The sequence below is a fragment of the Hyperolius riggenbachi genome, chromosome 12 (assembly GCF_040937935.1).
Source record: "Hyperolius riggenbachi isolate aHypRig1 chromosome 12, aHypRig1.pri, whole genome shotgun sequence".
In the NCBI taxonomy this organism is placed as follows: Eukaryota; Metazoa; Chordata; class Amphibia; order Anura; family Hyperoliidae; genus Hyperolius; species Hyperolius riggenbachi.
In genome coordinates this window covers 9389894-9416553 of record NC_090657.1, presented here as the reverse complement: position 1 = coordinate 9416553, position 26660 = coordinate 9389894, and the positions used below count along the sequence as shown (strand labels likewise).

Here is a 26660-nt window from a genome sequence, read left to right as displayed (position 1 = left end):
GGAAACAGACATATTGTTAACATCCTGTGCTTTCAATTGAGCTGATCTGCTTTATTTGCCATGGCAGTCAGGTGACCCAGGGGAGAGATCAAATTACAACTTGTGATTAGACACAGATGAGGGGGAATTAGATGGGCTAAACTCTTTAAATACACACAGGGTGCATTCCTCTATGTTTTCCTTCTGTCCTGTGCAAGAGTTCAGGTCCACTTTAAGGTTATATGTAATGTTCGTTTCAGTGTTCAAATGGCAGGTTTGTTATTTGGTCGCCAGTACAAAATGTAGCAAAGTGTTAAAGGGGCACTATGGCGAAAAATTGTAAAATTTAAAATAAGTGCAAACAGATAAATAAGAAGTACGTTTTTTTTTTCCAGAGTAAAATGAGCCATAAATTACTCTTCTCCTATGTTGCTGTCACTTACAGTAGGTAGTAGGAATCTGACAGAAGTGACAGGTTTTGGACTAGTCCATCTCTTCATAGGGGATTCTCAACACAGCTTTTATTCTTTATAAAGGTATTCCCTAAAAAGGATTTAAACAATGATGCCGGCCAGCTTCCCTGCTCGCTACATAGTTTTTTGGCAGTTGGACAGAGCAACTGCCATTCACTAAGTGCTTTTGAAAATAAATAAATCCCTGAAAATCCCCCATGAAGAGATGGACTAGTCCAAAACCTGTTGCTTCTGTCAAATTTAGGTACTTGTGTATTATCCTGTCTAGCAGAACGGGCTCGGCAGTTAGACAGGCTGGAAAAGTGTGCACTGTGCTTCTTGAGCAGTTGATTCACCACAGATCAGCTGCTCCGTTCCACACAGCTTTCCTCACTGCGCAGTGTTGTAGCCCGTCCCGAAGTCACAGCACTTGTCTGTGTAAGATGTGAGTAGAGGGGCTGTACAGCACACTGAATGCAGTGACCTCCGCTCCATAGACAGCAGCCGCTGATCCCCGCTCAGGTAAGCTCTCCCCTGGTGCGCTGTGATTAGGGGCGAGACCCTTTTATAGACAAGCTGTATGATAGCGGGCAGATTGCTGCAGGGCACAGCGCTGTACATAGCGGGGGATGTGAGGTGGATCACCTTGTGCTGGTGCTCAGCAAGTCCTCTTCCCTGTAATGTGATTAGGCAGAGTTGGTATGCTGCTAGAATCACTTGTAATTCCCCTCCTCCAGGCTGGAAGGCTTCATGCCTCTTTCATTATTGCTCTCTATTGTTCTGCGGTCTGATCGCTGACGGAAAAGCCAACACAGCGCAGTGAGGAAAGCTGAATGGAACGGGGCAGCTGATCTGTGGTGAATCAGCTGCTCAAGAAGCACAGTGCACACTTTCCCAGCCTGTCTAACTGCCGAGCCCGTTCTGCTAGACGGGATACTACACAAGTACCCAGATTTCTACTACTTACTGTAAGTGACAGCAACACAGGAGAAGAGTAATTTATGGCTCATTTTACTCTGGGAAAAATGTACTTCTTATTTGTCTCTGTTTGCACATATTTAAAATTTTTCGCTATAATGCTGCTTTAATGTCGTCAGTTATGTATGCGGATGCGAGAATTTTCATGCAAATTCGCATGAAAATTCGCATGGATGTCGATGTATGCGAATTTAACCATGGCAATGCCGGTGTACTTTTCCATTGATTTCATGCAATTCGCGTGAAAATTCGCATACCAAAACCGCGTGCGAATTCCCTATTAAATACATTAGCGGCGATTCGCATGCATTCCACTCGCAGGCGAATTCTGCGGCTCTTCTGTGCGTTTTTTCACCGCTGAAAAAAACGCACCTCAACAACGCTACAGTGGAAACAGGCCCATCCACTTGCATTACATGTGCGAATCCGCATGCGTTGGTCGCATGCGGATTCGCGATAGTGGAAACGAGCCCTGAAACAATACCGGTTGCATGGAAATCCTGCTGATCCTTCTGGTCAGTAGGGTCTAAATCACACACCTGAAACATGCATGCAGCTAATCTTGTCAGATGTGTTATAGACATTTGATCTGCATGCTTGTTCAGGATCTATGGCTAAGGCAGGGATCACACTTGTTTTTCAGTTTTCAACTCGGCTTTTTCTGCACACATTTCCTGCACACCAAGTGTGTTCCTATGCAGAAAAATGTGTGCTTTTTTTCCACAACAGTTAATGTAATTGATACAGAAAACTGACAAAATGAGCAGAATTATCATGCAGAATGTCAGTTTTTTTTTTCTGTGCAAGAAAAACACATTGAGGTCTTGATTCACAAAGTGGTGCTAACCTGCTTAGCACGACTAAAGTCTTTAGACGTGCTAAGTAGGTTAGCACCGAATTTCTCAATCTGATCGCGTGCTAAGTACCGCGCACAAAGGCACTTTGCGCGGAGCGCCATAAAATTGCGCGTGAAAAGCTTGTTTAGACGTGCTAAGGGGGTTTGCACAGGCGTGCTAACAGTTAGCACCGCTTTGTGAATCAAGCCCTAAGTGTGAACTAGCCTCTTGATTAACATGAGTTTTCAGTTCTTCTGTGCAGAAAACGCGCATGAAAACAGTCAAGTGTGTTCTCTGCCTTAACCACTTGAGGACCCACCCTTTACTCCCCCCTTAAGGACCAGCATTGAATTCTGTGATCTGTGCTGGGTGGGCTCTACAGCCCCCAGCACAGATCAAACACCAGGCAGAGAGATCAGATCATCCCCCTTTTTTCCCCACTAGGGGGATGATGTGCTGGGGGGGTCCGATCTCTCCTGCCTGCGTGTGGCTGGCGGGGGGGGGGGGGCACCTCAAAGCCCCCCACCGCGGCGAAATTCCGCTTCCCCCTCTCCTACTTGGCCCCCTGGTGATCGGGGCTGCACAGGACGCTATCCGTCCTGTGCAGCCTGTGACAGGACGTCCCCTGTCACATGGCGGCGATCCCCGGCCGCTGATTGGCCGGGGATCGCCGATCTGCCTTACGGCGCTGCTGCGCAGCAGCGCCGTACAATGTAAACAAAGCGGATTATTTCCGCTTGTGTTTACATTTAGCCTGCGAGCCGCGATCGGCGGCCCGCAGGCTATTCACGGAGCCCCCCGCCGTGAATTGACAAGAAGCAGCCGCTCGCGCGAGCGGCTGCTTCCTGATTAATTAGCCTGCAGCCGGCGACGCAGGACTGCGTCGCTGGTCCTGCAGCTGCCACTTTGCCGACGCACGGTATAAGAGTGCGGTCGCAAGTGGTTAAAGTATTAGAGGCAGAGGATCAGAAGGATAGCCTCATTTATTTCATAGTGACTGTTACATTCTGGTATTTGTGTGTGCGTGTGTGTTCTGAATGCATGATGGGGTTACCCTGTCCAAAAAGGTTAGACAGGATGCTGTTGATTGTGTGTGTGTGTGTGTGTGTGTGTGTGTGTGTGTGTGTGTGTGTGTGTGTGTGTGTGTGTGTGTGTGTGTGTGGCAATTTTAGTATTTGCCATGGGCGCTGTCTTGCCTAGATACGCCACTGGATGCCAGGTACATTATATAATATTGCATATTATAGAAAGTAACCGGTTTCATAGAAGCCCTCTATAGCCCACTCCTCACTCTGCCTCAATCTTGAAACCCATAATTGGCCAGATAACCACTTTAATCATAGGAGACTTCAGCTGTAAAGGTGACCATACATCAGGTGACTTTGGCAGCCGATCAACCAACCAATTCGATGATTAAAGAATTGGTTGAAAATCAGTGCCACCAAGTGCAGGCTTGACCGACAATGCAACCAATTTCAGGCCGATACTGGTTGCGTTAATTGATCGCGCCTGATGCAAGATCTCGAGCCAAAGTTGGTTGATTGGGTGTGCGGCAGTACGGTGGCCGACTTCGGAACAAACGACGAAACCCCTGCCGCTGCCCCAGTGTATAAATGTGCCCCCCCCCCCGTGTGCATTATACATAGTCTGTCCTGTGTCGGCCTCCGCGTGGTGTCTGTCCAGCCTCTGACATCACACACTATGTGCCTCCACCAGCGTGTATGCAGCTGATAGAAGAGCCACCCGGAGACGGACGGACACCACGTGGAGGCTGCCACAGGACACGTAATGTATAAATATCGCATCCCCGTGCAGTGTTTACTTCCCGGAGCGCCACTCTGTGCGGTGATTGGCCGGCGGGACCACGTGATGCCGCATGCGTCCAAGAGTACGCATCACGGCATCACGGACGCCAGAGTGAGCTGCACAACGCGGCTCACTCTGACGTCCACAACGAAGAGCACCAGGCCTTGCGTTAGGTGCACGTTATGCGACCTTAACGTAGCACCTAACGTAACGTCTTGGTGTGCAAGTAGCCTTATCCTAACCCCCGGGGTCAATAGGCCGACAAGACTAGCTACACTTTTGCAAGATTAAAGTTTAAAACTAGATTCACAGTAGGACGTTGCGTTGTGATGCGACAAAGAGAATCTGTACTGTCCGATTTGTACAATAAAAAAACATACCAATCGAGTCACTGTGATCTCCTGGATCCCTCTCTGCCGTTTCCGCAGCTCCCTTCAGTGATCCTGGCTTTTAATCACCAGTTTCAGGCAGTGTTTACAAACAAAAAACATGGCGCTAACCAGGAAGTGATGTTTGTGTTGTGTTGTGCTGCTGCTCCATGCTCTGTACACACTGTAGCAGGGAAAGAAAGGGGGCGGGGCTGTGAGCTGCAGGATACCTGCACATATTCTGGTGTCTCAACTTGTGCCTGTCCCCAGACACTGCACCATGCCTGGCCTGAGGGGGGATTCTGGGCAGCTGTAATCCCCTCCTGCGTTTGCCTATGCCAGTGGTCTATGAGTATTAAATTACTAAAATCTAGAATTGTATGGAAACTTAATGCACTTGGGTTAGACTTACTGAAGTCTCATGACTATATGTTGCAGAAGAGAGATTATGTTTTTCAGAATAAGGATGTGCTTCAATCGACTGACTGGTTGTGGAAGACTTTTAGGGCTGGTGCACACCGAGCGGCTTTTTGAGCGTTTCTGCAGCCGCTTGCGGCTGCGGATACGCTTGGTCAATGTATCTCAATGGGGTGGGTCACACCAGAGCGGGAGGCGTTTTGCTGAAACGCATACTCCCGGGGTGAGGCATTTTTTGGATTTCTGAAGCGTTTCTGCCTCAATGTTAAGTATAGGAAAAACGCAAACCACTCTAAAAAAAAAGGCAGTTCAGAGCGGTTTTGCCGGCGTTTTTGTTACAGAAGCTGTTCAGTAACAGCTTTACTGTAACAATATATGAAATCTACTACACCAAAACCGCTACACAAAACCGCAAAATGCTAGCTGAAACGCTACAGAAAAAGAAGAAAAAGCGTTTCAAAATCGGCTAGCATTTTGCGGATCTGCTAGCGGGTTTTGGTGTGCACTGGGCCTTAAAGCCTGTTTTAGAGGTCTATTCTCTAGCAGGATCAATACGTTTCAGACACAATGGGGTAGATTCATAAAGCATTCCTGCATGCAGTAATGCTGAAAACTGCTGACTTTTCTGAGCACTTAGCAAAATGTCAATTCATAAAAGCTGTTACCACATAAAAAGCTGATATTCCCGAGCAGTGAGTTAAATTACCGACTTGTGCAGTAATTACCTCAACACTTGTCAGTAAGGGTACATTTCCACTTGAGCGGCGCGATTTGCTTGCGGAAACCGCGTCAACGAATCCGCATGCGGTTGCGGATTCGTTGACGTTTCTATGCGAATTTTCACGCGGAATCGCCCGCGGTTTTAACAACGTGATTTTAACCATGTCAATGCCGGCAAGCATTGACATGGGTTTTTAGACGAAATCGCACGCGGAAACGCCGGGAAAACCGCAAGACTAAAGAGCTTGCGGTTTTCCTATTTAGTTACATTACCGACGATTCGCGTGCGGGTGTGCGGCGTGCAAATTCTGACGGCTCTGCTGTGCAGATTTTTTCTGCATAGCGAGCCACACAGAATTCCTGACAAGTGGAAACAGCGCCATCCACTTGTATTGGTTGAGCGAATCTGCATGCAGGAAACGCATGCAGATTCGCTCGAGTGGAAACGTACCCTAAATGTCAATTCATAAAGATTAGAGCAAGCGGTAATGGCATGGAACATACTGCCTGCTTTGAAGAGGTGATAAGAGAGTGGGACTGTGTGATGTTAATGGAGACTCAGCAGAAGCAGTGAGATCTCCCCCAAGCCAGCAGCAGAGCGATCAGAACAAACAAGGCTTCCCCTGAATACTCTAGGCTGTGTTTTTAACCTCTTGGGTACCTGTTTTTCAGATGTGTATTTACTGGAGGTGAACATCACAAAGCTTGGCATGTGTAAAGTTTCTTGAAGTTGTTCTAAGCTGTGGCAATTAAACAGATTGTTTAGAAAGAATAGACAGATTCAGAGCAAGCAGAGGCAGTATAACAAAACATGCACATCTAAACTGAAGCTGGGATGCCTCTTTTATTGTAATGCTGTCTCTGCACGGAGAACAGCAATGTAACAACTCAGCCAGATACTCTTCTTGTTACCAACAGTTTAGTTCGGTAAAACACTGCATTTTCTATCGCAGCTGTGAATATGTTTATGAATTAGCACACAAAATTCTAAAATACAGAATGCGGTATTTTCCCGACCAGATTTGTTTTACCGCACAGCCTTTTATGAATTGACCCCATAATAGGGAACGGAAGGAGCAGTGTTGCCAACCTTTCAAATTCATTTTTACTGACATAAGTATAAAAATTTACTGACAAAGGATTTTTTTTTTTACTGACACTGACACTAAGAATGGGTGTGTCCATGCAACAGAACATGGGTGTGGTCATGGGTGGAGCCAAATATACATGAACTTAGAAGTGGTGTAAGTGGGCCTGCCAGCAAAATGTTAGATGAAACCCCCTCTCCTACAAAAAAAAATAATGCCCACAAGAAAAAATTGGCGGGAACATTCTGCACTTGCGCAGTTCTCACAAGAGTTTTACGGTGCATGTGTAGAACGCTCCCACAACTGAGGAGGCGCGTGACCAGGCATGTGCAGTAGCACACTACAGCTCTAGCAGCAGAGAGGGCAGCAACACAAGTGAGGGGACCTGACAGACTACAGGGGGCTAGAAGAAACCCCAGGTAAGTCAAAGTCCACTTTTTGGGGGGTCAATTCAGTGGTACTTTAATTACTTACCTGGGGCTTTCTCCGTCCCTTGTAGTCCATAGGCAGTCACACACACGCAACCACACACACACACCACACACGCACACCACACACGCACAAACCGCTCACACCACAACACCCCCCCCCCCCCGCATGCACAAACCGCTCCCACCACACACAGTGCAAATACCACACACTGCACATATACCACATACACCCCGCACTGACCTCTGGGCTTATGTGATGCACGCCAGACCTTCCAGGAAGCATCAGACTGGGAAGGAGGAGAGGCTGGGCACTGATGTGGGGAGAGGGCTTGGAAAGACAGCCACAAAGCAGTGTCAGCAGGAATACTTGAAGTGGACCCAAATTAAAATTTCAGATTTCAGAAATAACATCTATTTTCTAAATTATAATAATAAATAGCAGCCTTTTTTTAGCTGCATGATGACAAATATAAAATATTTTACATTTATTGGAGGAACCCCTCCCTTCCTTTCATATTGCCGGGACAGAATCTGGCAGACTGGTGGAGGAGATAAAAAACAAAACACAGGCTGCTACTGATGATGTCACAGGGGAGGTGATCTCAGCTTGTGTGAGATTTCACATAGATGACGCCCCTGTGAGGGAGGGTAGCTGATGACAAACACACCCATGATCTAAAACCTCCTACTAAGCTCAGAAGCAATGGCTGCCACCTGTATAACCCTAGTTATGGAAAGAGAAGGGTGAAAAGCATGCACTGAAATGCTCATAGGCTTGAAGGAGTGTTTATTTATCTTTGTATGTGTCAGAGTGGTGCAACTACATATCTTGAATTAAAAAAATGTTTGGTTTGGGTCCGCTTTAATAAAGACAAGTAAATGCCACTGGTCAGGCTTTATGGCTTGTCTAGGATGGGAATGGAATATGAAACTGATTATGATCTTTGTGTTAGGAAACCCAAGACCTTAACCATTAAGCTATCTCTAATACTTACAGGATTGGGTTCTCCACGCCCCACTTGAACTTCCTTAACACCTATCAGTTTCTGGAAAAAATAAAAGAATTAGCTAATATTTGAACTCATATATCAATAACTCAGTACATAGTAGTTTGGTGATTTAACCACTTCACCAAACATGCTAGTGAGCTGCATGACGGCACATGTGGCTATATTTAGTAGTCAAAGAGCAATAACACAGTTTCAGGTATAAGGGAAAGAAGTTACATGGCTCAGTCAGTGAAGGAGCCATAGCTCGCAGGTTAATTACTCCGAAGGTCAGCGTAACCATTACGAGAATTCCTGAAAGACCCAGGTTCTAATCCTGGCGTCGGCTCCTTGTGACCTTGGACAAGTCACTTAATCACATGCTGTCCCAGCTTCCCAAACGTATAGGGCTACATTAAAACTCATGACTGGTACCAATGCTGAGCATCTTGCTGGCACTGCTGATGAATCTTCTCTATAAAGAAGCTGTCCCTTCCAGGACAGCTGATCCCTAAAACATTCTTTCTTCATACGCCATCGGCAAGACATTATCCTTCTTCCGGCCTCCTCAAGGACATTGGCCTAGGCCTTGAGACTTGTCTAGGATGGGACTTGAACACCCAACTGCTTGTGATCTCTGTGTTAGGTAACCCGATAGCTTAACCATTCAGCTATCTCTAACACTTATGAGATTAGGTTCTCCATGCCGTACTTGAACTTCCTTAAAATCTATCAGTTTCTGGGAAAAGAATTAGCCAAGATTTGAACTCATATATACAATTCAGTGCATAGTAGTTTGGTGAGTTAACCACTACACCAAACATGCTAGTGGAGTTTTGCCTGCATGATGGCATATGTGGCTATGTTGAGCAGTCAAGGGACAATAACAAAGGCCAGTGTCCTCCTCAAGGACACTGGCCAGGCCTTGAACACCCAACTTCTTGTCATCTCTGTGTTAGGTATCCTGATAGCTTAACCACTCAGCTATCTCTAACACTTATGAGTTTTTGATCTCCATGCCCTACTTGAACTTCCGTAAAATCTATCAGTTTCTGGGAAAAAGAATTAGCCAAGATTTGAACTTATATATATATATATATATATATAATTCAGTGCATAGTAGTTTGGTGAGTTAACCACTACACCACACATTCTTGTGGAATTCTGCCTGCATGATGGCACATGTGGCTGTATTGAGCAGTCAAAGAGCAATAACAAAGGCCAGTGTCCTCCTCAAGAACATTGGTCAGGCCTTGAGACTTGTCTAGGATGGAACTTGAACACCCAACTGCTTGTGATCTCTGTGTTAGGTATCCTGATAGCTTAACCATTCAGCTATCTCTAACATTTATGAGATTAGGTTCTCCATGCCGTACTTGAACTTTCTTAAAATCTATCAGTTTCTGGGGAAAAGCATTAGCAAAGATTTGAACTCATATATATATATATATATATATATATATATATATATATATGTATATATATGTATATATATATATATATTTCAGTACATAGTAGTTTGGTGATTTAACCACTACACCAAACATGCTAGTGGAGTTCTGCCTGCATGATGGCATATGTGGCTCTATTGAGCAGTCAAGGAGCAATAAAGTTTCAGGTATAAGGGAAAGAAGTTACATGGCTCAGTCAGTGAAGGAGCCATAGCTCGCAGGTTAATTACTCCGAAGGTCAGCGTAACCTATTACGAGAATTCCTGAAAGACCCAGGTTCTAATCCTGGCGTCGGCTCCTTGTGACCTTGGACAAGTCACTTAATCACATGCTGTCCCAGCTTCCCAAACGTATAGGGCTGCATTAAAACTCATGACTGGTACCAATGCTGAGCATCTTGCTGGCACTTCTGATGAATCTTCTCTATGAAGAAGCTGTCCCTTCCAGGACAGCTCATCCCTAAAACATTCTTTCTTCTCATACGCCATCGGCAAGACATTATCCTTCTTCCGGCCTCCTCAAGGACATTGGCCTAGGCCTTGAGACTTGTCTAGGATGGGACTTGAACACCCAACTGCTTGTGATCTCTGTGTTAGGTATCCTGATAGCTTAACCACTCAGCTATCTCTAACACTTATGAGAGTAGGTTCTCCATGCCGTACTTGAACTTTCTTAAAATCTATCAGTTTCTGGGAAAAAGAATTAGCCAAGATTTGAACTCATATATACTGTATATATAATTCAGTGCATAGTAGCTTGGTGAGTTAACCACTACACCACACATGCTAGTGGAGTTTTGCCTGCATGATGGCACATGTGGCTCTATTGAGCAGTCAAGGAGCAATAACAAAGGCCACTGTCCTCCTCAAAGACACTGGCCAGGCCTTGAACACACAACTGCTTGTGATCTCTGTGTTAGGTAACCCAATAGCTTAACCACTCAGCTATCTCTAACATTTATGAGATTGGGTTCTCCATGCCCTACTCGAACTTCCTTAAAATCTATCAGTTTCTGGGGAAAAGAATTAGCCAAGATTTGAACTCATATATAATTCAGTGCATAATAGTTTGGTGATTTAACCACTACACCAAACAAGCCTGCATGATGGCATATGTGGCTGTATTGAGCAGTCAAGGGGCAATAACAAAAGCCAGTGTCCTCCTCAAGGACGCTGGCCAGGCCTTGAGACTTGTCTAGGATGGGACTTGAACACCCAACTGCTTGTGATCTCTGTGTTAGGTATCCTGATAGCTTAACCATTCAGCTATCTCTAACACTTATGAGATTAGGTTCTCCATGCCGTACTTGAACTTCCTTAAAATCTATCAGTTTCTGGGGAAAAGAATTAGCAAAGATTTGAACTCATATATATATATAAGTCACTTAATCACATGCTGTCCCAGCTTCCCAAACGTATAGGGCAGCATTAAAACTCATGACTGGTACCAATGCTGAGCATCTTGCTGGCACTTCTGATGAATCTTCTCTATAAAGAAGCTGTCCCTTCCAGGACAGCTGATCCCTACAACATTCTTTCTTCATACGCCGTCGGCAAGATGTTATCCTTCTTCCGGCCTCGTCAAGGACATTGGCCAGGCCTTGAGACTTGTCTAGGATGGGACTTGAACACCCAACTGCTTGTGATCTCTGTGTTAGGTAACCCGATAGCTTAACCATTCAGCTATCTCTAACACTTATGAGATTAGGTTCTCCATGCCGTACTTGAACTTCCTTAAAATCTATCAGTTTCTGGGAAAAAGAATTAGCCAAGATTGGAACTTATATATATATATATAATTCAGTGCATAGTAGTTTGTTGAGTTAACAACTAACTACACCACACATTCTTGTGGAATTCTGCCTGCATGATGGCATATGTGGCTGTATTGAGCAGTCAAAGAGCAATAACAAAGGCCAGTGTCCTCCTCAAGGACGCTGGCCAGGCCTTGAGACTTGTCTAGGATGGGACTTGAACACCCAACTGCTTGTGATCTCTGTGTTAGGTAACCTAATAGCTTAACCACTAAGCTATCTCTAACACTTATGCGATAGGGTTCTCCATGCCCTACTTGAACTTCCTTAAAATCTATCAGTTTCTGGGGAAAATAATTAGCCAAGATTTGAACTCATATAATTCAGTGCACCGTAGTTTGTTGAGTTAACAACTACACCACACATTCTAGTGGAGTTCTGCCTGCATGATGGCATATTGAGCAGTCAAGGAGCAATAACAAAGGACATTGGCCAGGCCTTGAGACTTGTCTAGGATGGGACTTGAGCACCCAACTGCTTGTGATCTCTGTGTTAGGTAACCTGATAGCTTAACCATTCAGCTATCTCTAACACTTATGAGATTAGGTTCTCCATGCCGTACTTGAACATCATTAAAATCTATCAGTTTCTGGGGAAAAGAATTAGCCAAGATTTGGACTCCTATATATATATAAGTCACTTAATCACGTGCTGTCCCAGCTTCCCAAACGTATAGGGCAGCATTAAAACTCATGACTGGTACCAATGCTATATATATAATATTCAGTGCAGGCTAGTTTGGTGATTTAACCACTACACAAAATATGCTAGTGGAGTTCTGCCTGCATGATGGCATATGTGGCTATATTGAGCAGTCAAGGAGCAATAAAGTTTCAGGTATAAGGGAAAGAAGTTACATGGCTCAGTCAGTGAAGGAGCCATAGCTCGCAGGTTAATTACTCCGAAGGTCAGCGTAACCGTTATGAGAATTCCTGAAAGACCCAGGTTCTAATCCTGACGTCGGCTCCTTGTGACCTTGGACAAGTCACTTAATCACATGCTGTCCCAGCTTCCCAAACGTATAGGGCTACATTAAAACTCATGACTGGTACCAATGCTGAGCATCTTGCTGGCACTTCTGATGAATCTTCTCTACAAAGAAGCTGTCCCTTCCAGGACAGCTGATCCCTAAAACATTCTTCCTTCTATACGCCGACGGCAAGACATTATCCTTCTTCTGGCCTCCTCAAGGACATTGGCCTAGGCCTTTAGACTTGTCTAGGATGGGACTTGAACATCCAACTGCATGTGATCTCTGTGACCTGATAGCTTAACCACTCAGCTATCTCTAACACTTATGAGCTTTGGGTCTCCATGCCGTACTTGAACTTCTCTAAAATGTATCAGTTTCTGGGAAAAAGAATTAGCCAAGTTTTGAACTTAGAGATAGCTGAGTGGTTAAGCTATTGGGTTATGTAACACAGCGATTAAATATATATAGATATATACATATATAATCTCTGTGTTACATAACCCAATAGCTTAACCACTCAGCTATCTCTAACACTTATGAGATTTGGGTCTCCATGCCCTACTTGAACTTTCGTAAAATCTATCAGTTTCTGGGGAAAAGAATTAGCCAAGATTTGAACTCATATATACATAACTCAGTGCAGGCTAGTTTGGTGAGCTAACCACTACACCAAACATGCTAGTGGAGTTCTGCCTGCATGATGGCATATATGGCTGTATTGAGCAGTCAAGGTGCAATAACAGTTTCAGATATAAGGGAAAAAAGTTACATGGCTCAGTCAGTGAAGGAGCCATAGCTCGCAGGTTTATTATTCTGAAGGTCTGCATAACTTTTATGAGAATTCCTGAAAGACCCGTGATCTAATCCGGATGTCGGCTCCTTGTGACTTTGACCAAGTCCCTTAGGGCCCTTTTCCACTAGCCGCGATCCGCTTGAACAAGCGGGTCGCCGACGTTTTGCTGATCGCTAGTGCACCGTGATTGACATGTAAATGGCAATGCACTTTTCCATTAGCACGTTGCAATTCTTACACAAGTGCAATCATAGTGCTGCATGATTATAGCCTGCGTTTTGCTCCCGGCGGTGACCGTCACAATCGCATTGAGTGGAAAAAGCTTTTGCAAGCGCAAACGCATTTGTGAAAAGAAGCCTTAATCATGCACTGTCCCAGCTTCCCAAACATATAAGGCTACATTAAAACTCATGACTGATACAAATGCTGAGCATGTTGCTGGCACTTCTGATGAATCTTCTCTAGAAGGGCGCTGTCCTGCCTCGAGCAGCCGATCTCCAAAACATTCTTCACACGCCGCAAACAAGACGTTATTCTTCTTCTAGTCTCCTCAACGACACTGGCCAGGCCTTCCTGCTTATCTACGATTTTTTACAAAATAGGCCACTGCAGCTTTAAGGCCCCGCTGCAGGGCCGTACAACTCAGCACACAAGTGATTCCCCCCACCCCCCTTCGCCCCACCAATAGAGCTCTCTGTTAGTGGGGTCAGATCGCCTTTCGGTTTGTTTGTTTATTTTTTAGAAATATTTTTTTTAATCACATTTTCCTTTATTTTTTTAAATATGCAAAGTCCCCTCCCTCCCTCAGCCTATCACAGCTGATCGCTCTTGTGGCCCCCAAGGGGGACAGCCGTGTCACACGGCTGTCCCCAGTACAGCGTTGCCGTAGATCGCAGCACTGTACAGCCTAATTAGACAGCGGTTTCGCCGTCTAACCGTCTCTGAGCAGCAATCCCCACTGGGAGACTGAAGGCGGACCGGAGCGAATCGGCGTTAGGCATTCCTGGGGCTGCCACCACGGTCACGCCCATTGGAGTGACGCGGTCGGCAATAGGTTGAGCAGTCCTTTTTCAATCAGGGAGACCAAAATGTCTGTTGTGAACTGATAATAGTAAAATCCTTATGGTGTGTACACACTTGAAAGATCTTAGACCAATTTTACCCCCTTCCATGTAGTATTATGCTGGGCATACACGGCTCGTTTTTTATTATCAATCGAGCCGCTGATGGCTCGATTGATAATATCCGACGTGTCCGATCACTGTGCCGGATCGATACCGCGTTCGATCCCCGCGGGCGGACAATGGAAGAAACGAAGCGCAGATAAGGAAGTGCCCGCGGGGACGAGCGGGAATCGATTCACACACCCGCACGGATGAGCAGGGACGCGCCGGCATCAAGCCAGCCGCTCGATTCCAGCGCAGAATTGCACCATGTATGCCCAGCATTAGAGCCATATTCTACACAGTCTATTCTATGGAGCTGCACTCCCCATCAGACAGAAATCTTACCCCCTTCCATGTAGTATGAGAGCCACACCTACACAGACTATTCTATGGAGCTGCACTCCCCATCAGACAGAAATCTTACCCCCTTCCATGTAGTATGAGAGCCACACCTACACAGTCTATTCTATGGAGCTGCACTCCCCATCAGACAGAGATCTTACCCCCTTCCATGTAGTATGAGAGCCACACCTACACAGTCTATTCTATGGAGCTGCACTCCCCATCAGACAGAAATCTTACCCCCTTCCATGTAGTATGAGAGCAACACCTACACAGTCTATTCTATGGAGCTGCACTCCCCATCAGACAGAGATCTTACCCCCTTCCATGTAGTATGAGAGCCACACCTACACAGCCTATTCTATGGAGCTGCACTCCCCATCAGACAGAAATCTTACCCCCTTCCATGTAGTATGAGAGCCACACCTACACAGTCTATTCTATGGAGCTGCACTCCCCATCAGACAGAAATCTTACCCCCTTCCATGTAGTATGAGAGCCATACCTACACAGTCTATTCTATGGAGCTGCACTCCCCATCAGACAGAAATCTTACCCCCTTCCATGTAGTATGAGAGCCACACCTACAGTCTATTCTATGGAGCTGCACTCTCCATCAGACAGAAATCTTACCCCCTTCCATGTAGTATGAGAGCCACACCTACACAGTCTATTCTATGGAGCTGCACTCCCCATCAGACAGAAATCTTACCACCTTCCATGTAGTATGAGGGCCACACCTACACAGTCTATTCTATGGAGCTGCACTCCCCATCAGACAGAAATCTTACCCCCTTCCATGTAGTATGAGAGCCACACCTACACAGTCTATTCTATGGAGCTGCACTCTCCATCAGACAGAAATCTTACCCCCTTCCATGTAGTATGAGAGCCATACCTACACAGTCTATTCTATGGAGCTGCACTCCCCATCAGACAGAAATCTTACCCCCTTCCATGTAGTATGAGAGCCACACCTACAGTCTATTCTATGGAGCTGCACTCCCCATCAGACAGAAATCTTACCCCCTTCCATGTAGTATGAGAGCCACACCTACACAGTCTATTCTATGGAGCTGCGCTCCCCATCAGACAGAAATCTTACCCCCTTCCATGTAGTATGAGAGCCACACCTACACAGTCTATTCTATGGAGCTGCACTCCCCATCAGACAGAGATCTTACCCCCTTCCATGTAGTATGAGAGCCACACCTACACAGTCTATTCTATGGAGCTGCACTCCCCATCAGACAGAAATCTTACCCCCTTCCATGTAGTATGAGAGCCACACCTACACAGTCTATTCTATGGAGCTGCACTCCCCATCAGACAGAAATCTTACCCCCTTCCATGTAGTATGAGAGCCATACCTACACAGTCTATTCTATGGAGCTGCACTCCCCATCAGACAGAAATCTTATCCCCTTCCATGTAGTATGAGAGCCATACCTACACAGTCTATTCTATGGAGCTGCACTCCCCATCAGACAGAAATCTTACCACCCTTCATGTAGTATGAGAGCCACACCTACACAGTCTATTCTATGGAGCTGAACTCCCCATCAGACAGAAATCTTACCCCCTTCCATGTAGTATGAGAGCCATACCTACACAGTCTATTCTATGGAGCTGAACTCACCATCAGACAGAAATCTTACCCCCTTCCATGTAGTATGAGAGCCATACCTACACAGTCTATTCTATGGAGCTGCACTCCCCATCAGACAGAAATCTTACCCCCTTCCATGTAGTATGAGAGCCACACCTACACAGTCTATTCTATGGAGCTGCACTCCCCATCAGACAGAGATCTTACCCCCTTCCATGTAGTATGAGAGCCATACCTACACAGTCTATTCTATGGAGCTGCACTCCCCATCAGACAGAAATCTTACCCCCTTCCATGTAGTATGAGAGCCACACCTACACAGTCTATTCTATGGAGCTGCACTCCCCATCAGACAGAGATCTTACCCCCTTCCATGTAGTATGAGAGCCACACCTACACAGTCTATTCTATGGAGCTGCACTCCCCATCAGATAGAGATCTTACCCCCTTCCATGTAGTATGAGAGCCACACCTACACAGTCTATTCTATGGAGCTGCACTCCCCATCAGACAGAGATCTTACCCCCTTCCATGTAGTATGAGAGCCACACCTACACAGTCTATTCTATGGAGCTGCACTCCCCATCACACAGAGATCTTACCCCCTTCCATGTAGTATGAGAGCCACACCTACACAGTCTATTCTATGGAGCTGCACTCCCCATCAGACAGAAATCTTACCCCCTTCCATGTAGTATGAGAGCCATACCTACACAGTCTATTCTATGGAGCTGCACTCCACATCAGACAGAAATCTTACCCCCTTCCATGTAGTATGAGAGCCACACCTACACAGTCTATTCTATGGAGCTGAACTCCCCATCAGACAGAAATCTTACCCCCTTCCATGTAGTATGAGAGCCACACCTACACAGTCTATTCTATGGAGCTGCGCTCCCCATCAGACAGAAATCTTACCCCCTTCCATGTAGTATGAGAGCCACACCTACACAGTCTATTCTATGGAGCTGCACTCCCCATCAGACAGAAATCTTACCCCCTTCCATGTAGTATGAGAGCCATACCTACACAGTCTATTCTATGGAGCTGAACTCCCCATCAGACAGAAATCTTACCCCCTTCCATGTAGTATGAGAGCCACACCTACACAGTCTATTCTATGGAGCTGCGCTCCCCATCAGACAGAAATCTTACCCCCTTCCATGTAGTATGAGAGCCACACCTACACAGTCTATTCTATGGAGCTGCACTCCCCATCAGACAGAAATCTTACCCCCTCCCATGTAGTATGAGAGCCATACCTACACAGTCTATTCTATGGAGCTGCACTCCCCATCAGACAGAAATCTTTGCAAGATGCTGCACACACAGATGCTGTACACATGCAACAGATCAGTATCTGCAAAAGATCTCTTCCTGAAAAAGATCCGTTCCCGCAAAATGCATTCATAGTCTATGATATCTGCAGATCATCATACACACCTTGTTTAACAGACATTCATCTGCATATCAGATCCACCAGGATGGACCTTCAGATCTGCAGATGATTGTCTGATCTGCAGATGAATGTCAGTTAAACAAGGTGTGTATGATGATCTGCAGATCCTCATACACACCTTGTTTAACCTTCCTGGCATTATGGACGAGCTCAGCTCGTCCATTACCGCCGGAGGCTGCCACTCAGGCCCTGCTGGGCCGATTTTCATGAAATAAAAAGCAGCACACGCAGCCGGCACTTTGCCAGCCGCGTGTGCTACCTGATCGCCGCCACCGCAGCACCGCGTGCAGCGGCGAAAGAGGGTCCCCCCAGCCGCCTGAGCCCTGCGCAGCCGGAACAAATAGTTCCGGCCAGCGCTAAGGGCTGGATCGGAGGCGGCTGACGTCAGGACGTCGGCTGACGTCCATGACGTCACTCCGTTCGTCGCCATGGCGACGAGGTAAGCGAAAAAAGGAAGGCTGCTCATTGCATGAAATAGTTTTTTTTTAATAAAAAAAAACCCTCCCGCAGCCGCCCTGGCGATCTTAATAGAACGCCAGGGTGGTTAACAGACTTCATCTGCATACCTGGCAATCGTCTGCAGGTCTGAAAATCCATCCTGGTGGATCTGATCTGCAGATGAATGTCTGTTAAACAAGGTGTGTATGAGGATCTGCAGATATCATAGACTATGAGTGCAATTTGCAGGAACGGATCTTTTGCAGGAACAGATCTTTTGCAGATACTGATCTGTTGCATGTGTACAGCATCTTTGTGTGCAGCATCTTGCAAAGATTTCTGTCTGATGGGGAGTTCAGCTCAATAGAATAGACTGTGTAGGTGTGGCTCTCATACTACATGGAAGGGGGTAAGATTTCTATCTGATGGGGAGTGCAGCTCAATAGAATAGACTGTGTAGGTGTGGCTCTCATACTACATGGAAGGGGGTAAGATTTCTGTCTGATGGGGAGATCAGCTCCATAGGATAGACTGTGTAGGTGAGGCTCTCATACTACATGGAAGGGGGTAAGATTTCTGTCTGATGGGGAGTGCAGCTCCATAGAATAGACTGTGTAGGTATGGCTCTCATACTACATGGAAGGGGGTAAGATCTCTGTCTGATGGGGAGTTCAGCTCCATAGAATAGACTGTGTAGGTGTGGCTCTCATACTACATGGAAGGGGATAAGATTTCTGTCTGATGGGGAGCTCAGCTCCATAGAATAGACTGTGTAGGTATGGCTCTCATACTACATGGAAGGGGGTAAGATTTCTGTCTGATGGGGAGTGCAGCTCCATAGAATAGACTGTGTAGGTGTGGCTCTCATACTACATGGAAGGAGGTAAGATTTCTGTCTGATGGGGAGTGCAGCTCCATAGAATAGACTGTGTAGGTGTGGCTCTCATACTACATGGAAGGGGGTAAGATTTCTGTCTGATGGGGAGTGCAGCTCCATAGAATAGACTGTGTAGGTGTGGCTCTCATACTACATGGAAGGGGGTAAGATCTCTGTCTGATGGGGAGTGCAGCTCCATAGAATAGACTGTGTAGAGTATGGCTCTCATACTACATGGAAGGGGGTAACATTGGTCTGTGATCTTTCATTAATCTTTCAAACGTGTACACACCATTAGCGCCCCCCCTTTCCTGGTGGTGTTTAAGCTTTAACCCTGCCGCAAGCCTAAGATCAGCAGCATGTGGGTGCCCAATATTTATAGCTACAATTTGCATTCTGGATAGCCCCAGCACCCGATATTTTATCGAGCACCGAACCTTCGGGCTGATGTACACCTAGAGCACTTCTGAGCACTTTTTAGAACGCTAGCGCTTTGAAAAGCATTTGGCTAATGTCTTTGTATGGGATGGATCACACCAGAGCGATGTGATTTTTTTTCCCAAATGCAAACGCAGGTCCTGCAGCATTTCTGAGACGGTTCTGCCTTAAAGGAATCATCGGGCATTTAAAAAAAAAACAACCTACTCACCTGGGGCTTTCTCCAGGCGTATGAGAGGAATTGGCGCGGGACACTTGGGCACAGGATACAGCCGGTATGGCTGATCCTGCTGCTGCACAAGTCCCGGCCGCGCTAAATACTATTCCCCCTCCAGGCCGCCATGGATAGTGGGGAATGAAATAATTCAGCTTTCAGCAATTGCTGGAAGCCAAATTATTGTGTTTTAAATGTAACTTCAGCTCTGTCTTCTGACGGCGCCGACGTTACTCCCTGTGTGCCCAAGTCTCCTGCGCTGGATTCACGGTGTTCGTTTCTCCAGCCCCTTGCAGCAGACTGTCCCACAGCAACCACTCCGCTCTCTACCGCCGCCCCGGTGTCTGCGCACAGTGCAGAGGCCGACCCAGAGGAGGTCGTCCTCACTGCGCCTGCGCAAACTGCTGAAGTCAATCAAGCCCACAATGTACACGGCTTACTGCACAGGCGCAGTAGTAAGAACGACCTCGGGGTCGGCCTCTGCTCTGTGCGGGGAGCCGGGACGGCAGCGTGGAGCAGAGCAGTCAGCGTGAGACAGTCGGCTGCAAGGGGCTGGAGAAAGCCCCAAGTGAGTAAAGCTTTTTTTTTGTAAAAAATGCCTGATAACTCCTTTAATGTTAAGTATAGGAAAGTGGAAAATTGCTCTAAAAAGCGCTAGATCAGAGCAATTTTCTAAGCGGAATTTTGAATTCTTGAGGGGGGGGGGGGGGGCATATTTATAAATCACATTTCCTTTAAATTTGCAGACATTTACTCCAGTTTGCATGACCTCACTGACTGTCTTTAAGTGATGCATTCATGTAATGATTGGTCATTAGAGGTGATGACCTGCAAATAACTAATGTTTTAGGAAGGTAACACAACTTTCTGTAGAAGCCATTTGGGTCCATTGTGCCCGGCTATACTAAATACTGGTGCCTTGTATTGATGAAACTTCTAGGCGCCCTTCTTGATCTTGTTCTCCATTTCAGCTTTACAGGAACGTTTAACTCAGCAACAGAAAGATATGGAAGAGGAACAGAAGAACCTGCGTATGATTATCACTAATCTGGACACGAGGCTCAGTGAGCAGAGTCGCCTGCTGGAACAGGTCAAACAGCATTCTATTTCTTGCCAGTGCTGATCTTTCTTTCTTCCGCCGGTACTTCAGTATATACCATTGTTTAAGTTTATAAACTTTCATCTTGATAGGAACGTTGGAGGGTGTCTGCTGAGCAAGCCAAAGTAGAGTCCTTACAGCGCTCCCTGGAAGAACAAAAGAGGATCATGAAACAGCAAATGGCCAAGGAGCGAGAGGAACTAGAGCGAGCAAAGGTTGGAAACCATGAAATGATTTTACAGTTGTTATTTATTGTGGATTTAAAGTGCACCAGAGGCGAAGCACCCTCATGTATTTTACCATATATATCAGTGGGGACATTAGAGAAAACGCCTACCCTGCTCTCGGTTTCATCCTTCACTGCTCAGCCTGCTTGTTATCAGCCCTGATAAAATCCCCCACTGAGCATTCAGTCTGGCTTTGCTCAGGAATCATTATAGCTGAGTCTGTCTTCTCTGATGTCTTTTCAAGCCCAAGCCTGCCCCCTTCTGGCTCTGCTATAATAACTCAGCTATAATAATTCCAGAGCAAAGCCAGACTGAATGCTCAGTGGGGGATTTTATCAGGGCTGATAACAAGCAGGCTGAGCAGTGAAGAATGAAACAGAGAGCAAAGTAGGTGTTTTCTCTAATGTTCCCACTGATGAATATGGTAAAATACATGAGGGTGCTTCCTCTCTGGTTCACTTTAAACTTAAAGTATAGTTACACAGTAATGGCTATCTTGAAGCCTGCAATGAAGGTGTGTATCTTGCCTACTTAAACATACAGCTTCTAATTTACTTATTGATGAAATTCTTTTTTCAATCTTCCATGCATGAGAGAGCAGTGACAGAGGCAACAGTGGGCCCTTTGCTGTGTGCTACGCATTGCCTAACAAAAATGGGTATTGTCACAAGGCGGAGACATATAATGGCCATAACATAAAAAGCAGAAAATTTGTACTTACCTCTGTAATTTTCCTTTCCTGATATAACTCCATGTCGGCATACTTCCTGGGTTAGCTCCTCCCCTCTAACCCCTATAGGACCCATTCAAATCTATAAATAAGGTCATGACCCCCCAGAGCCTCATTCTCGTATATAGCACTCAAACACTCAAAGAGCAATATGGGAGGGTCGTATGCCGACATGGAGTTATATCAGGAAAGGAAAATTACAGGAGCTAGTCTACTTTAGGGAACCCACCGCAAATCCCCATAGACACTTTCAGCTGGTCTGCAGAAACGGAACAAATGTCAGCTTTCACCTTGTTTAAACCCCCACAAGCCTTATACCCACGGATAGGTAAGCATATCCTGTAACGAACTGTGAGGTTTTCTGTCAAAAAAAAGTTGAAATGGGCTGTGTAGGAGCCGCCGAACGGCCTTAATCTCGGTTCCGTCGGCCATCTTCCTTCTGCTGTGCAGGTCCTTTCTTTCTCCTCATTGGAGGGTTCGTTAGCTGCCGACAGAAGCTGGCACGCCCCCACCCAACAATTCCCTCCAATGAGGAGGAAGAAACGACCTGCAGAGCAGAACAAAGATGGCTGACGGACCCGAAATTGCGGCCGTTCGGCGGCTCCTGTACAGTCAGTTCAAACTTTTTTTTGACCGAAACCGCAAAATTCGTTAGAGGACATGCTTAGCTACCCAGGGATATAAGGCTTGTGGAGGTTTAAACAAGCAAACGGAAGACATTTGTTCCTTTTTGCAGCCCAGCTGAAAGTGTCTATGGGGATTTGCGGTGGGTCCCCTAAAGTAGACTAGCTCCAAATTACAGAGGTAAGTACAAATGTTCTGCTTTCCTGATATCTCCATGTCGTCATACTTCCTGGGATATAACTAGCATCCATAAATAAATACCAGACGGGTGGGTTATAATGCAAAATTCATTTATCAATAGAAGTCAAAACTTTTTTTCCAAAATTCACAGTTGTCAACACAGAAGGATCAATACAATAATGTTTAATAAAGGTATTTGGCGAAGACCAATTTGCCGCCTTGCAAATCGTAGTGAGGGAAACCCCCGCAGATGCTGCCCAGGATGCTGAGACACTCCTGGTTGAGTGAGCTGTTGTACATGGCATATCTATTGACCCCCTAGCTCTATAAGCAGCTTTGATTAGCCTGATAATCCAAGTGGCAATAGTTCTTGCCATAACCTCTCTTCCCTTTCTAGGACCTGAGGGACAAACAAACAGGTGATTCGATTTTCTGAAAGTCTGAGTAGATAGAATGTATTGTTTCAAAACCCTTGAAATGTCCAATGGATGACCATCTGGTTGGCCGTCCTCTGCAGGAAATGATGGTAATGTCCATTCCTGGTTCAAATGTCTCACTGAGACTACTTTAGGAAGAAAGTCCAGTACTGGTCTGAGGACCACTCTGTCAGGAAAGACGATGATGTGAGGATCAAGGACTCCTAATGCCTGAATTTCTGATACCCTTCTCCCAGAGGATATTGCCACTAGGAAAGTAGCTTTCAATGTTAAGTTCCAGATAGAGCATGAGTGAAGTGGTTCAAATGTTGATGAAGATAGATATTCTAATACTAGAGGGAGATCCCAAGACGGTATAATTTTCTTTATAGGGGGTCTAACTTTCAACATAGCTTGAAAGAATTGTTGGATTAGTCTGTCTGATGACAATCTCTGTCCTATTAAGGCTGATATAGCTGATACTTGACCCCTGAGGGTACTGACACCGAGGCCCAAATCTACCCCTGTTTGCACAAAGTCCAGGATGTGAGGAATGGAAGGTGAAAGAAAATCTCTCTATCTGTGGAGAAATTGATGAATTTTTTCCATACTCTATGATAAGACCTGTTGGTTGACGTTTTTCTAGCCTTTAGGAGGGTCTCCACCACTGCCGATGAAAATCCAGCGTTTAGCAGGATCCTCCTCTCAACTTCCAAGCCGTTAGTGCAAGGATCTTCGGATTCTGATGGAAAAGACCGTTCTGTGACAGTAGATCTGGTGATGTTGGTAATCTGATTGGGGAACATATAGACATCCTGGTTAGAAGAGGGAACCAGGGCCTCTTCGGCCAGAAAGGAGCAATCACTATTGCCACCACGTTCTCCGTTTGTAATCTCTTCAAAAATCTCAGTAGCAGTGGCACCGGAGGGAATGCATACACCCTCGATGTCTGCCAGGGAATCGATAGAGCATCCACTCCACTCGTGTTGGGAACCTGGCGTCTGGAGAAGAACATAGGTAGCTGGTTGTTCAGATGGGATGAAAAGAGATCCACTTGAGGAAGACCCCACAAATGAACTATTTGTTTGAACACTGCTCGATTCAGCTGCCACTCGTTGTTGTCTAAACATTTTCTGGACAGCAGATCTGCTTGAATGTTCATCCTCCCAGGCAAGTAAACCGCTTTGATTGCCAAAAGGTTCTCCTCTGCCCAAGACATAAGTGGAGCCAGCTCCTTCATTAAAATGACACTCCTGGTTCCTCCTTGCTTCTGAATATAAGCTACCATTGCTCGATTGTCTGATTGCATGCAAAGAGCAGATCCGATTATCTTCTGAGCAAATGCATGTACTGCCTTGACCACCGCTCTCAGCTCCAACACATTGGACACAATCTTGTTTTCCGTTTTGCGCCAGACTCCCTGAGCCCAACTCTGACCACAGTGCGCTCCCCATCCAATCTGGCTTGCATCCGACGTAATCGTGATCCAAGAATACGTGCTTAAAGGGTGACCTTGACTCAGATTCTTGGTTTTCGTCCACCATATTAGAGAGAGCCTGCATGTCATTGAAATTTTTATTTTCTAGTTCATGGAAGCCTGGTTCCATTGGGAGAGAAAGTTCATCTGAAACGGTCTCATGTGCCACCTCGACCATTTGATCATCGGTATAGTAGATGACATCATCCCTAATACTCGAAGACATTGTCTGGCCGACAGGGTTGGATATTGAAGAATTTGACATATTAGCTTCCTGAACTGCCACAGTTTTTCCTCCGGAAGTGACACAATTCCTTGCTGTGTGTTGAATGCTGCCCCCAGATAGATGATTTCCTTGGAAGGTGTTAATTGGCTCTTCTGCCAATTTATGATCCATCCCAAGTTGGTTAAAAACTGTATCGTCTGATTCTTGTGAGACTCGAGTGTTTCTGCTGTATCTGCCAGGACTAGGATATCGTCTAGGTAATGGTAGACTCGTATACCCCTCAACCTCTGCTGTGCTATGGCTGTCACTAGGACTTTCGTGAAAGTCTGTGGTGCGGTCGAAAGTCCGAACGGTAGGGCAGAAAACTGAAGGTGAATATTGTTGACACAAAACCTTAGATACTTCTGATATTTGTGATGAATTGGTATGTGGAGGTATGCGTCCTGGAGATCGATGGTTATCATTAAATCGTTTGGCATCACCACTAGAATTATCGATTGAAGAGATTCCATCTTGAATCTTGGTACAATAATGGATCTGTTTAGATACTTGAGGTCGATTACCGGCCGGGAATCCTCCGCTCTTCTTCTCTACCAAGAATAATTGAGAATAAATCCCTTGGCCTCTCTCCTGAGCAGGAACTGGTATCACTGCATTCTGTGTTTGTAAACATTGTATGTAATCTAATAAGGTTTCTGCTTTCTAGAGTGTAGAAATCTTTCTCTGGGCCTGTGATGGAAATGCCACTTGTGACCTCTGGATATGGTGGATATTGCCCACTTGTCTGGTATCTTCTCCACCCAATTGTCCCTGAAGGTTCTGAGTCTTGAACCTACTGGAGACAAAAGGGTGGGCGTGGTTTCAAAAGGACTGCTTGGATTGTCCGGATGTAACGATCGGTGAAGCACAGAGAGGTCTGATTACCGGTGATCTGCAGTATCACTGGGAATACAGACGTATACCAGATTATAAGTGATCTGCAGTCTCACCGATAATCCAATATACTAGCTAACCTCTGTTCACCTGAGTAGAGTGTGGTGTTTGGTGTAACAGTAACACTTAGAGGACTAGGACTAGGCCTCAGTGCAGCAAGGAGTACTGCACAGATTCCTTCCGCAGACCTGAGCTCTCCAAGACGGGAGGAGTCAGACTGACCATAGGAAGGATAGTCTGAGAGTGACACTCAGGAGGAGATGTCACTGACAGGACGAGGAACCGCCTCCAAGCGTAAGGTCGGTTCTCGAGGTCGGACAAGCCAGGTCGTACACACACGGACAGACAAAGTACAAGATCATAAGGCAGAGGCGGAGTCTAGGTACAGGCAGAGTTCGGCAACAGGGTATCAGAAATATCGAGGTACAAGATCAGGAGGCAGAAGCAGAGTCTAAGGACGAGCCGGGGTTCGGCAACAGAGTATCAGAAATATCGAGGTACAAGATCAGAGTTCAGGAGGATAGTCAGGCAAGCAGGAAGTCATAACAGATAATCACAATCAAACTAGTACTTTAGCTATCAACAGAATCTAGCTAAGTGTAGGATTACAGCTCCAGCTGGTCCCGGCACACTTACGGATCTGACTACGGATCTGGGTGCTCCCACATGTGTGATCGCACGCCAGACAAGGAAAAAGTGAACAGCCAGCAGTATATATACTCAAGGACCTTTCCAGGACCTCCCTAATTGCTGGACCAATGAAAGTTGTGGAAAATGTCAGCTGACCAGCCTGGGGGCCGCTTCCAATGCGGATTCCGCCGTTTTCAATGCGGATTCCGCCATTCCCAATGCAGATTCCGCCGCTCTGCCTAAGCGGCATGCGGCGGTTTTTCCACGTTGTGATGCCCTGCTGGACGCGGAAACAGCCGCCTCACTTTGAGAGACAGCGGCTTTTCCGCGTTTCATCACAGTACCCCCCAAATTCTGCGTACGGTAAAAATTTGACCCAATCACTCTGCGCTTCAGCAACGTAACATCTTAAAAATTGCTCTAATGATTGGTTGACCCTCTCCGTTTGGCCATTTGTCTGTGGGTGGTAGCCCGAAGAAAATGA

General features: G+C 46.0%; 1 protein-coding gene across 1 annotated transcript in view; it reads left to right on the top strand.

The window, feature by feature from the left end:
• Positions 1-26660, top strand: part of FBF1 (Fas binding factor 1) — a 169435-nt gene that overhangs the window by 115441 nt on the left and 27334 nt on the right. Inside the window, exons 22-23 of the mRNA XM_068264242.1 lie at positions 20606-20724; positions 20826-20948. Coding sequence (XP_068120343.1) covers positions 20606-20724; positions 20826-20948 — 242 coding nt within the window. The remainder of the gene's footprint in view (positions 1-20605; positions 20725-20825; positions 20949-26660) is intronic.